The sequence below is a fragment of the Sapajus apella genome, unplaced genomic scaffold (assembly GCF_009761245.1).
Source record: "Sapajus apella isolate SASKATOON/1434 unplaced genomic scaffold, GSC_monkey_1.0 scaffold36, whole genome shotgun sequence".
Classification (NCBI taxonomy): domain Eukaryota; kingdom Metazoa; phylum Chordata; class Mammalia; order Primates; family Cebidae; genus Sapajus; species Sapajus apella.
The window spans coordinates 11055291-11068408 of record NW_022436976.1 but is presented as its reverse complement, the minus strand read 5'-3'; the positions used below and the strand labels follow the sequence as shown (position 1 = coordinate 11068408).

The following is a 13118-nucleotide window of genomic DNA, read 5'->3' as shown; positions in this document are numbered from 1 at the left end:
GAATGACATAAATTGTATCCATTATATAATTTTTCATTATCCACCCCCTTCCACGTTCCCATTATCTATTACTCCAAATTCTACATCCATGTGTACTCATTATTTAACTCCCACATTTACTTACTGCCAATTATTTAGCTCCCACAGACAGTATTGTAATTTAATTACTGCCAATTACTAAGCTCCCACAGATACAGTACTGTAATTCTCCATCTAAGGGCGTAATTCAGAATACTTGCCTCTAGAGGGCGATGCTTCATTATGGAGTACAAGTTATTAAATGGTGTGACAGTACCTGGATTAAAGGTACTAAGTTGAAAGAGAAAAATAGATCACACTTCTGTAAGTTTGCAGACCTGGCCTTTGATCAGATAGAAACGTTAAAGAAATAAAAGAAGTTGTCTGAAATGTTTTTCATTAATCTAAAAGGATTTCCTTTTACCTCCTTCTTAGTGTCCATGAGGCAGGAGACCAAAGGCTGGTAGGGAAAAGAATAAAACGTTCTGACAGCAATTTTTCCCCAAAGATATAGGAAGAAAAAGTAACAGAGACAATACATGCAAAATTAAATATTTTTTCTAAGTTTAAAGCTTTTATGAGGATAAAGAATAATTAGATCCACAGAAAACAAATGCTTTCTGGTAAGCAATCATAGCAATTGAAAATAAAAAGATTATTCTGATATTTGGCAATTTGAAGAGGAGTGATACCTACCATAACCTATGATTCCAATCACACCAATAATGAAGACCCAGAAGAGGCATCCAGCTATGAACCTCAGGAGTATCAAAAATATCCAACTAAGGAACATGGCGATCGTAAGCCCACTAGAAAAAACCCACAACAAACACAGCTGTCAAGTGTGCTAAACATAACGTATGACAAACATCAAGACAAAACTTTTTTTTCTATTCAAAATTATTCTCAAATTATTTTAGCTGGCCATAGAAACAATAATGTTAAAAAGTATAAACAATGATTTCCATTAAGACTTTCATATGAAAGAGCAGGACCATAGGGACTTTATACAGAAGTCATCTTTGTGTACCTGAAAAAGTTTACATCTTTGTGTAAACTGAAGTCTAGTATCAGTTATTGTTCAAGGAAAAATACAATTCCTCCAACCTACAATTTTGATTTATTGGCAACAGTTGCCATGTCTTATTTTTTCTCTCCATATCTACCTACTAGGTCATAAATTGTAAAATATATTCATGATGAATTTGTTCTGTTTCATTTACCTGGTGACTGGTGGAAATCTTCTGTAATATGGCTATAGAAGTAAGAAAATCATTTTGGGGCAGAAAGATAAGAAAAATAACTGGCCACCCTCAGAGCCCATAATGCTGTAGTCATTATCTCTATGGTCTAATTATCTCTAGGAGTTTGTGATGCCTTATGTCACCAGACATCTATTCCAGGTCCCCAATGATCTGTGGGCTATTATTTGGAATCAGGATAAAGCTTCTGTATCTCTTGGGACGTGTGACTTTATCAAGAAATTAACAGTATGACTATTTTCTGTCAGTTTTAATTTCTTTTTAGAGCTTGACTGAACTACTAGAGAAGCTTCTTTTCCTCCCATATATCCAGGTTAAGGTCACATTGGAGTCTTCTGATGTAATTTTCTCAAAGAGAACTCATTAAGATTGGAAAGTTGCCCGATGCTTCTATTAAGAACTGTTATGTCTGGTGTTACCTGTAAGTTTCCAAACATAGCAACAGACACAGTTTGGTACATTTACGAAGTTACTGTCTCAAGTGTTATCTTTTTATTATTAAAAAACCTCCATAATTACTGTCACTGGATAGATGACAACACAGTACTGAAGTGTCAGAGTCTTGCAAAGCCTATGCTTTTAACTTTGGAAGTCATTCCCTCTTAAAATCACAGATACTTTAATGCTTAAATATTCAATATGGTTGAAAGATTATTTTATGGCACAGCCCAAGGAAAGGATTCAGAAATGTCAGAGGAAAAAAATAACAAGAAATAAAACTGTTTATTCGGTGTGTTTTAAATTTGTACATAAAAATTATAACTGAATAAACTAGATATAATCATATAAGTACTTTAGATTTAGATTTACAAAATAAATGAGAGCAGAAGAATTGAAACTAAAGGGAGAGTTGATGTTTTACTCTTATGAGTGGTGCCTGGGTGGAGAGGGTTTTGGCATGTGTTTTGGGGGTGAGGTAAGCAGGAGAATCTATTACAATGTACACTTGTTCAGGTAGATATGAAAAAGCCAAATGAAGAAGCAGCATAGAAATTACCTAGTGACATTTGGGTCTGACAATAGGGGAATCAGTTTAAATAATGTCAAGAATAGACTACGATCTTTGCTGAAGATAAATCCTAACATACTAAAAGTAATTACTCTAATTGTTTAGGACAAAGCATCAAAATGAGTAAAATCTCATGAAGTGATCTGATTTTACAGCTCTAAACACCACCCACTAGTTTCTCACACAAAGTACAAGTTAGACTTTATTATGCATCATGTAGTTACATTCACGTATCTTGACCCACTAGTGTTTTTCTTGCTGTTTCTTAACATATTTTTGTGTGTTTACTATGTTCAAGTACTCATATAGAGGTTAGGGAAACGAAGATGAGTTAGACATATTTATTGTAAAGAGTTCATACTTTATCAGAGGGAAAGGGACAGGCAAAGAAAATACAGAATGGTAGATGCTATATGGAAGATGAGCATGTGTGTGTATTTATAGGTGTGTATACACACACATGTACACACGTGATAGGTATGAGAAACACGTTGGAAGAAGTAAGTAATTATATCTGGGGAAGATAATAAAGGTTTCATACATGATACCAAAGCTGATTTTTTAAAATGAGGTACCGTTTCCCAAGACTCAGAGCATATGCCAGGGAAGAAAACAGAATGTGCAAATTTATGGGATTTGATAGTATAGGGATGGGAATGTTATTTGATGTGTTTAGAATATAGTGTTAACCGAGAAACATGGGTGGAGATAAATTGGAGAAACTAAGTTGGGCAGGTTTTAAAGGGCCTCAGAAATATCTGAAAAAGCTTTAGCTTTAGTCTTTGACCATTAGGGAACCAGAGAAGCTTTTAAGAACTAGAGAATGACGAAAGAGCCAGCCAGTACTGACCGTCTTAGATCTGTCACACATTTACCCATTCCAGTGCAGTGACTACATTTCCTTAACTTTCTAGGAATGCGAATCTTACGTCTGAAAATGTTACATCTCCTCCCCCTCCTTATCTATACATATATATTTATGTATCACATACATAGTTAGGTAGCTTCTCATAACTACAATGACTTCTGGTGATGATGAATACCAGTCATTATGTGGAAGGGATGTGTTAAAAATAAGAACGATCCTTTCGAAGTCAAGGGAGGGACAAATTAGAAAAAGAATCTGAGAAACGATCCTGCATCCACGGTAGCATGTGATGATTAGTGCAGAGTATTACAGATACAGAAGTCCTGCAGATATTGCCTCACATGACTTGAAGTATGTTTTTATAAGAATACTTTTATTAGTACTTTCGTGAATAAAATTAAAATTTACATTCTGCCAACACTGAGCATATTTCCAAATATCTTTCCACTGTCACACCTCATCTGATAAAGAAAATGGCAGGAACTGAGATCTGAGTGAACCTTTTATTCATGAATAAGAACAAAAAAATTGAAGAAAGAATTCTACAAAGATAAAATCAGAATGGGGCTGGAGAAAAACATGTATGTGTTTTCACTTACATGAGAATCCAATACCAAGTTGTTACATAGTCTTCAAAGACTTTCAATCCAAGTGACTTTGCATCAAGTAGTTTATTAATACCACTGCATTGAAAGAAAGAAAAAATCAATTACTTTTTGATGACCACTAAATAGAAATGTTCTTGTTATGATAAAAGGGATTCTGCAAGGTGCTGTTGAAAGCATGTTTTCAGAAACCATCTATCAGTAGTGACTATTTTCCTAGCCACAATAATACATAAAATGTAACCAGTAAACCTGCAAAGTGAGCTATAGCTGAACACAAAGAGAACATGATTTTCAAGAATGGTGAGCAAATCCTTTTCCATTGTTTGCAACCTTCCCTCAATATTGCAGAAACCTCACTGTAAGAAATGAATTTAAATGATAAGATTAGTTTTTAACTTGCAAAACCCATAGTCAAGAATGAGCATCATCTTTAATTCCCCTTCCTAATCCTGACAGTAAGGCACGATGGAACACTTACTAGAAATTTCACAATCAGTGTCCAATTTGATGAATTATCAAAGTGAACACAGTCATATAAGGACAACATTGTCAGTCCCTTCTTCATGTGCCCCAACTGTAACACCGCTCTCTTCCTCAAAGTAACCACTATTCTGACTTCCGTGATAATAATTTCTAAAGTTTTATTTTTCATTTTACTAATTATATATGCATAACAGGGAAATAAATTTAGCTCTGCTTGTTTCTGACCATTATATCAATGGAATCACATTTGTATTATTTTGAGATTTATTTTACACAGATTTTTATTTCTGAAAATCATGAATGCTGCTATTGTATTCTAAAAATGCAGGAACTACACTATACTAATTATACAGCTAAAGTCTTTTAAGATAAATACATTTATAGAATAACTTTAATTTTTATCTATAACTGAGCAATACAGTGATATGCGGTGTGCATTTATGTTTGTACACATGTGTATGTGTTTATGTGTGCACACAGGGAAATATATTTTCCAGTAACATGTAGCACCATGTGTGTACAGCCAAGGGTAAATTTACTGCACTATACTTAGTACAAAGATATTTGATATGCCACCAATACATTTCTTTATATTACACTTCTGTACCTGTTGAGAATGAAAGATTTAAAAATTTTGAAAAGCATCATTATTCATTCTTTCTTTCTTTTTTAAAATCCCAGCTAGTCAGGAGACTGGGACAGGAGAATCACTTGATCCTGAAAGGTGGAGGTTGCAGTGAGCCGTGATATCATGCCACTGTACTCCAGCAAAAGAAAAAACATCATTATTCTTTCTAATTGATTCTGGTTTCTCCTTTATATGTTCTTCTTAATGAATATATATCAAGTTCTTCAATCCATAGTAATATATATATTTCATATATATATAATTGTTTCCTATAACTCTTAAACTGATAGAAGCTTTATAGTCTTGAGTGCAGTAACAAAATGCATCAAAACTGAAAATTACAACATAAACACATACTTTGCAGCATCCCTGAGTTCTATAACACTTCTTGTCTTTCCATTTCCATCTTGAAACACCATGCTACTTCCTATTGTTAAAGTGCCATTTTTGGTAGAGAAGTCAGGGAAACATCTCTGGAGAACTGCAAAAATAAATTATAGAAATCACTTTTCTACTTCTTCTTTCATAATGTCCTCCCTTTCTTAAACTTTGTTATATATATAACCAAATTCTTGCTAGACATGCAAATTGCTCAATATAGATAGCCCATTGCCTGTTACTTGATGATCTAATTTTCTAATGGTCCTAAGACTAGAAAGCAAATATGATCACACTCTGAAGCTACATTCTAAACTTGATTACTTTACACATGGTATATTGATCAGGTCATCATAAATAAAATGCACAGCTTAGGTTTTAAAAGAGTAACAATGATACATATTATTCATGGCAAGCACATTTTAGTAGAAAGCCACATTAACTTGTATTACTGGTTGAGTTTAGTTTTGCTGTTAAAAATATATATTAGGTACTACTTGAGTAAAATCTTGAAAATTGGAGATTAGGGAATAATACCTTGGGAAATAAAAGCCAGCTCAAACTTCAGGCTACTAAAACAACTAAATTTTTGTCTGTGAATTCTTAACAATTTATCTCCCAGCTTTTTCATTTACAGCAGTTTTTAGTGGAGCTGAAAATGGAAATTCTGAAGCTATCAAAAGAGGCCTACACTTTGTAGACTAGTATGATTTTTAAGAAAAGTAAAATAACTGTTTGATCTTCTATGTTTTTATTTTGATTAGAGTCTTTGCCTCTTTACAAATTTATTACTAAAAGTATTTTAAAACCCCAATTTTAAGTGAAGAAATAAGGAAAATCAGAAATGGATCATTTTCACATTTTTTTTCTTATAAGAAGAATCACTGATTTGCATGGGCTCATATGTAGTTCAAACCTGAAAATATTAAAGCAGTTGAGCTGGGGAAAGAAGAAATAGGTCTCTTTAAAGCCTTTCCCAACTATCCTGGCTTAAAAAGGAATTTTCTTGTCTGCTCATCTCTCGCTTCTGCTGCACTTAAGATGTGGCTGATTCCTTTACCTGCCCCACCTTTCTACTGCTCTTCCCTTCCTTTCTGTGGTAAATATGACACAGTAGTCTTTACCAGCTACTTCTACTCCCTCGGTTCAGAGTTTTGCCCCCACCATTTCATGGAAATTATCCTCCCAGTGGTCCCAATGACCTCTCGATTGTCAAAACCTCCAGATATGTTTTAGTCTTCATCCTGCTTAAACCCATTATGTAAAACGGGGCTTGGCACACAGTAGAAATCAGTAAATATTTGCTGACGAATTTGTTAACTTTTTCAAGCCTTTGACATGGTAGAAACTCCTTGTCGTATTGAAACTGTCCTCTTGGCTTACATGGCCAGATGCTCTCCTGTCCTCCCTTCCGTGTTTCTGTGCACTCCACCCCTTTCTACTCCTTAAATACAAGTGTTCCTACCCAGAGGGTCTCCTGACCTTGTTTCATATGTTTTTCCGGATAATGTCATCCAATCTGTTAGGTTCTGTTACTAAATATGTTCATTACATATTCAGAAAGTGGATAGAATATAAAAAAGATATAGAACTATACATAGTCCTTCCACCTACTGTGAACTATATTAACATTTTGGGGAATTTCTTTCCAGTCTTTCTTCTACAATAAATATTTTTTGAGGGTCAAAATCATACAGAACATGCAGTGTTTTCCCTTATTTTTTTTTAATTCTCACTTATTTCCTTTTATGAACTCTTTAATGAACAAATTTTATTATCTGCATACTATTCTATTGAGTACTATTTAATTTCATATTAGGAGGAACACAAGTTGATTGCAACGTTTACTTTAATGTCTTTCTCACTAGACTGTGAAGAACTATGCCTTATTCATTTTTGATTCCCCAATGTACATCTTTTCCTGTGTGATTTAGCCAAACTGTACTTGTAAGGGCAGGGACTATGTCTTATACTTTTATACCTATTATGTCTTTTGTTACTAATGGTTTACTTTTATCCTTTTGCGTAAAAATTTATAACATTGATTTTGGCTGCGGACATTTGTCGCTGAGAGCTTCCTGGTAAGTGCTATTGCTGTGGGACCTAGATCTTTGCTTCAAGGTCTTTTATGACCCAGCAAAGAGTGATGGCAGCATATAGACATGTTCGGTGGTAGCTACTTTAGTGGGTATTTGACTATCTATTCTAATGACTAATGCCTTTCCTCCATTTTAAAAGAAATATCCACATTGTAGGAAAACGAATAAAGAGAAAAAAGAAAGAAGCGAGAAATTTCCCACAGTTTCACCATCCCCAAAACAACTACTTAATGTTTTGGCATATATCTTTCCAAACTTTTTGCTTGTTTGTAATTTATACATGTTTATCATTATATGGCTTGTAAGAGTTTGAATTTTATTTAACATTATAACATACACATGCATGTTATTCTAATAGTTGTATTTAATAATTCTAAACTGTTTCCTTTAGTGAATACATTATAATTTATTTGAATATTCTTTTGCTCTTAGACAGTACAGTATTTCTTTTTTTTTTTTTTGATACTTTAAATGTGATGGACATTTTAATTAAAGCTTTTTTTAATAATTAGGATTATATCCATAAGCAAGAAAACTCAGTGATTATTTTATTTTCTTCTTTTTATTTTTATTTTTTTAGAGACAGCGTTTCACTCCGTTACTGAGGCTGTATACAGGGGTACAATCATAGCTAGCCACAGGCCCCAACTCCTCAGCTCAAGTGATCCTCCCATCTTGGCCTCCCAAGTAGCTGGGACTTGCCATGTCTCACTAATTTCTTTTTAAAACTTTTGTAGAGACAGAGTTTCACTGTGTTGCTGAGGTTGGTCTCGAACTCAAGCAAGCCTCCCACCTTGGCCTTCTTCCCAAAGTACTGGGCCTCATTTTGTCCAAACAAAGTATTACTTAAATATAGTTTATAATTTTAAATAAACAAAATATTGACTAATTCTGAATATATATAAATATTTCAAGTGATTAAGACAAGTATATGTCCTCCCCCTACTCCCCAGGCAATTTCTGAACAAAGTTTTCAGCTAAAATCAGGAGTCGGTGTATACGAGTGTGTCTGTTTGTGTTTATGTATGCTTCTAAAGCACCAAATGATCAATCTGACTGAGCTTTCAACTTTCAATCTTTTTCTTGTATGTTTATGAAGGAAAATTTAAAAAATCACAGAGTTCCAGTGGAAAGGTACCTGGTTGGAGTCAAGAGATGAGCTCTACTTTTGACTTTTCTACTAATCAATTCTGTGACTTTAGGCCAGTCAGAGGGCCATTCTTGGCCTCAGTCTCCTCAATTGTGAAATATGGGAACTTAATTAAGTAGGATTTTGGTAGATTCTGTGTTTTTAAGGTAAAATAATTGCCACTTACAAGGTTTGCTTGGAAAAATCGCTGTTGGACAATCATCATCCAGTAAAAGTTGTGTGAGAGACTAAAATAAAAGGAAGAATGTTAACATTTAAAGGCCATGTGAGGATTACTTTATACTCAATCTAAATATGTCCTTTAAAAGTTTAACTCCATAATAATCTCCTTATTCCAAATTACTTCTCCTAATAATATTAATTGTAAGACTATCACACATACACACAAGGTTGCTTAACTTTCTGAAATGTCCTAATTGTAATTCAATCAAACCAACAATAATAAAACCAGATCATTTGAAAACAAGGCACACCTTTGGAGGTATGTATCTTTTTCTTAGTCATATCCTGAGTCTCTAATTTCTTTCTTTCCTTTTTTCTAGAAAAACAGCATCTTCTCTAATTTGGAAACCATTTCTATTATTTAACATAAGGATGATTTAGAATTTCTTACCTATCTCTCACCTAGGTAAGGGGTTGGGGTTTTTAAAAAGAGTTGTTACCAAACTGAGTTTGGAAATAAAATTCTACTTGTTACTAAGTTGCTATGGAGCTTCATCATCACATTAACAAAATGGTGACTGCAAATGACATTAACTCCTAGTTCTAGAGTAAAAATCTATCCAAGTAGAGAATTTGTTGGTGTCAGGAAATAGTAGAAGCTAATTAACCAGACAAAACAGCCTTTCATAACACCCCAAATCTATAAAATGATGTGCTATAAATGGTGTGTGTACACATTCAGTACTTATGCATTTGTGTTTTAATGAAATTGTGTCTAATCATTTCCTAGAAGTTTCAGGAGTTTGTTCGGTAACAAATGCTCATGTTACACTTGAAATTGAAAAAAAAGTTAAATTCTTCTCTAGCTTTAAGATTAAACACACCTACCTTTGCAGGCTTAGCAGTGGTCTTACAGAACTGACGGTAGTCTTCCCAGTAGCTCTTGTCTTTTGTGTATAAAAGTTGCATTTCCACATAGGTTAAAAATTTTTCCGGGCACTTGGAGACACAGATCTGTGAACGAACAAAGTGAGGAGAACTGAACTGAGTTGAACACACCCAGGAACTACCTATAAAGTTAAGCTTATAAATTATCCACCACAATAAAAAGCAATGCACTGTTTTACATCTAAGAAACCTAAATCAATTTTCTTTCTCTCTCTTTTTCTTCATTTCTTTTTAAATTTTCTAGAGACAGTGGCATGATCATGGCTCACTGCAGCCTCAAACTTCCTGGGCTCAAGTGATCCTCCCATTTCAACCCCTTAAGTAGCTTAGACTACAGGCAAGAACCACCATGCCCAGCTAATTTTTGTATTTTTTGTAGAAATGGGGTTTTGCCATATTCCCCAGGCTGGTCTCAAACTCCTGAGCTCAAGTGATCTGCCCATCTCAGCCTCCCAAAATGCTAGGATTATAGGTGTAAGCTACTGTACCTGATCTAAATCAATTTTCTAGTCTTATTGTAAAAAATGAAATTTCATGTACTAGTTACCAATCTCTGCTCTTTGCTCTTTGATATTGATGTTATGTTAAAACAAGATACCATACAGTGACAGACTTATTTTCAACTTTTGATTTTGAGATCACTGTAGATCAACATGCAGTTGTGAGAAATAATAGGGATTTCACATACCTTTCACTCTGTTTCCCTCAATGGTAAGAACTTGCATAACCATAACACATTATCATAAGCAGGAAATTAATATTGTTACTGCTATAGTTTGGATATTTGTCCCCACATACCTCATGAAATTTGATCCCCATTGTTGAAGATGGGGCCTAATGGGAGGTGTCTGGTTCATAGGTGCAGCTCCACCCTGTACTTACAGTTCAGGGAGAATCTGTCCTGTTCATGAGGGAAGATGCCCCCTGTTCTTGTGATGATGAGTGGGTTCTCAATCTATTAATTCCCTCAAGATTTGGTTGTTAAAAAGGGCCTGGAGCCTCCCTTATCTTCTCTTGTTTTCTCACTAGCCATGTAATTTCTGCACATGCCAGCTCCTCTTTGCCTTCCAGTACGAGTGGAAGGCAGAAAGCTGAAGCCCTCAACAGAAGCAAATGCTGGCTCCATGTTTCTTGTACAACCTGCAGAAACATGAGCCAAACAAACCTCTTTTCCTTATAAATTGCCCAGCCTCAGGTATTTGTTTTATAGCAACACTAAACAGAGTAAGACAGTTAGAAGCCACCAACCTTACTCAGAGCTTACCTGTTTTATACACTTGCTTGTGTGTGTGTGTATGTGTGTAGTTCTATGCCATTTTATCAGATATGTGGTTGTGTGACCCCTACCATGGGACAGTGATAGACTTTTAATAAAATACTTTATGATTTTAGAGTATGCTTATGTAGTACATATATATTCAGGGTTAAAATCTTCCTTCCTTTCCTAAATATGAATAAAATGATAATTTAAAATTCTCTGAATATTGAACACTTATGCCACTAATAATTTTTAGTGCCAGTGAATTCTTAAACACAATTCTCAAAAAGTAACTGAGGTTTTAGCACCATAAGAAACTAACAGATCAGGGCTATTTGCCATGATCAATCATCAGTATGGTCTTTTACCAGCACCATCTACATGTGGGCAGACAGGTCATCTTTGCAATTATTTTATATTAATAAACTTTGGGGGCCTATCAGTGCCAAACCAGATCACTGTGCTAGTCCACGAAGCCACCATTGAAATCCAATTAGTGACTCCACAGAGGGAAGGCAGAATCAGAAGAGATGTACTCTATTGGTTTTGCTTTTGTTTGCAATAAATAACAAAAGTCAGATGAAGCCATGTGAACTGCAGCTAACCCTTTCAAGTTTCTCCATCACTTTCACTTCCTCCATCTGAAATATTCTCAGCCCTGACTTGCTCCATCTCCCTGCTCTAGTAATTATTCTCATTGGCCAACCTGTAGCTCAACCCATTGGCAATTAGGTAAAACATTGCTGCTTAGCTGACATTTCCTTTCCATCTTTTGGGTTATGTTCCTGGTATGCACAAAGGCATTCGGTGTGGGCCCTACAGCTAAGTTAGCAAGAGAATAATGAAATGCATATGCCTCAAATCTCACAGTTAATATTGTCTTGAAGCAACAGCAGTCCAATTCCTCCTAGAAATTTTGGCAGGGCAAACAACCCATCTCCACATCCTCCCTCCCCCTGTATTTCCTCTTTCTCAGTCTCTCATCCACACGTGCATGCACACACACACTCACATATGCACATGCATGTACCGTTAGAGAAAATACTAGTGGCTTCATAGGTATCTTTCTAAGAAAGCTGAAGAATTATTTAGGGACATTCACAGTATGCAACACACCCACATCTTTTAGAAGAAGGTTAAGATGATTATCAATGCAAATGTCAAAAGTTCACTCTGATTAGAGCTAAGCTGAATAAACCATTAACATATTAGGAGATATTTTACAGACATTTAGACTTCGACAATTGACTCATATGACATTGAAAGACAACTGAACTACTTCTACTGGTTACACTTAAATGGATTTATAAAAGTGAGTACTAAAAGCACTAATGCTTTCACAGGCTTTAAATGATGGTAGATACTTCTGAATTGAGACTGTAATGATTCTGTATTTATAAAGCACACACACACAAACAATGTAAACTACACATAGAAAAGTGCTGGGTATGCAACACATAAAAGAAAGTAATTAAAATGATAAAACGTGGTTTGTTAAGGGGAATCACATCAACTCTCATTCTAGACACAAATGAGCTGTTAAAAAACAATACAACTGCATTTTACTTTCTTCCTCTATCAGACCAATTTGTTCACTTCAAATAGGGTGCTGATTAGTAGCAATCAACATATAATTAGTCAAAATGAAGGTCACATTGAGGTTGGGTGTGCCGATTGATCACAGTCTCTCCTTTAAGTGCTTGTGACACATGTCTGGACCATGTCAGCAGTTAACAAGAATATGGTGCATAAAAATATGGCTCAGATCAGTAGATTCACCACTGTCTTAAAGACTAAATGCAAGTCTGCATTATTAGCAGCTAAAATATATTCTGACTCAGTTCTGATTCTCTGTGTAACACAAAGGGCACTTTGCATAAAGTTCTGTATCACTATTTTTATCTTTAATGCAGATAGGCTTAGCACTCAATTACAAATTAGAATTTGGTGGCTGGGAGAGTGAATTACATTGAAGGTTAAAAGACTACATTTGTTGTGAAGAAAAGATGATCTAGTAAATCATTCATGAAACAACAAAAAAGCATAATATGCAAGTATATTTTGTTTTATCATAGGAACGATACATTTGTAGAGTATAGAGGAAAAATTCTTAAACTGGGAGTAGGAAGATATTCATTGTCTTATTTGTTCATTCATTTAATAAATATTTACTGATCCCCTACTCTGAGCCTGTTATAAGTGCTGAGGATGGAATTAGTAGTGAACAACACATAAAAATCCTTGCCC

General features: G+C 34.8%; 1 protein-coding gene across 3 annotated transcripts in view; it reads right to left on the bottom strand.

Moving 5' to 3' along the window:
* SLC44A5 (solute carrier family 44 member 5) overlaps positions 1–13118 on the bottom strand; it is a 408769-nt gene that overhangs the window by 43315 nt on the left and 352336 nt on the right. For all 3 annotated transcript variants that reach the window (XM_032296576.1, XM_032296574.1, XM_032296575.1), the window contains exons 6-10: positions 9554–9679; positions 8670–8730; positions 5234–5357; positions 3757–3840; positions 715–827 (exon numbers count right to left, since the gene is read on the bottom strand). In XM_032296576.1, the coding sequence (XP_032152467.1) occupies positions 715–827; positions 3757–3840; positions 5234–5357; positions 8670–8730; positions 9554–9679 (508 nt within the window). The remainder of the gene's footprint in view (positions 1–714; positions 828–3756; positions 3841–5233; positions 5358–8669; positions 8731–9553; positions 9680–13118) is intronic.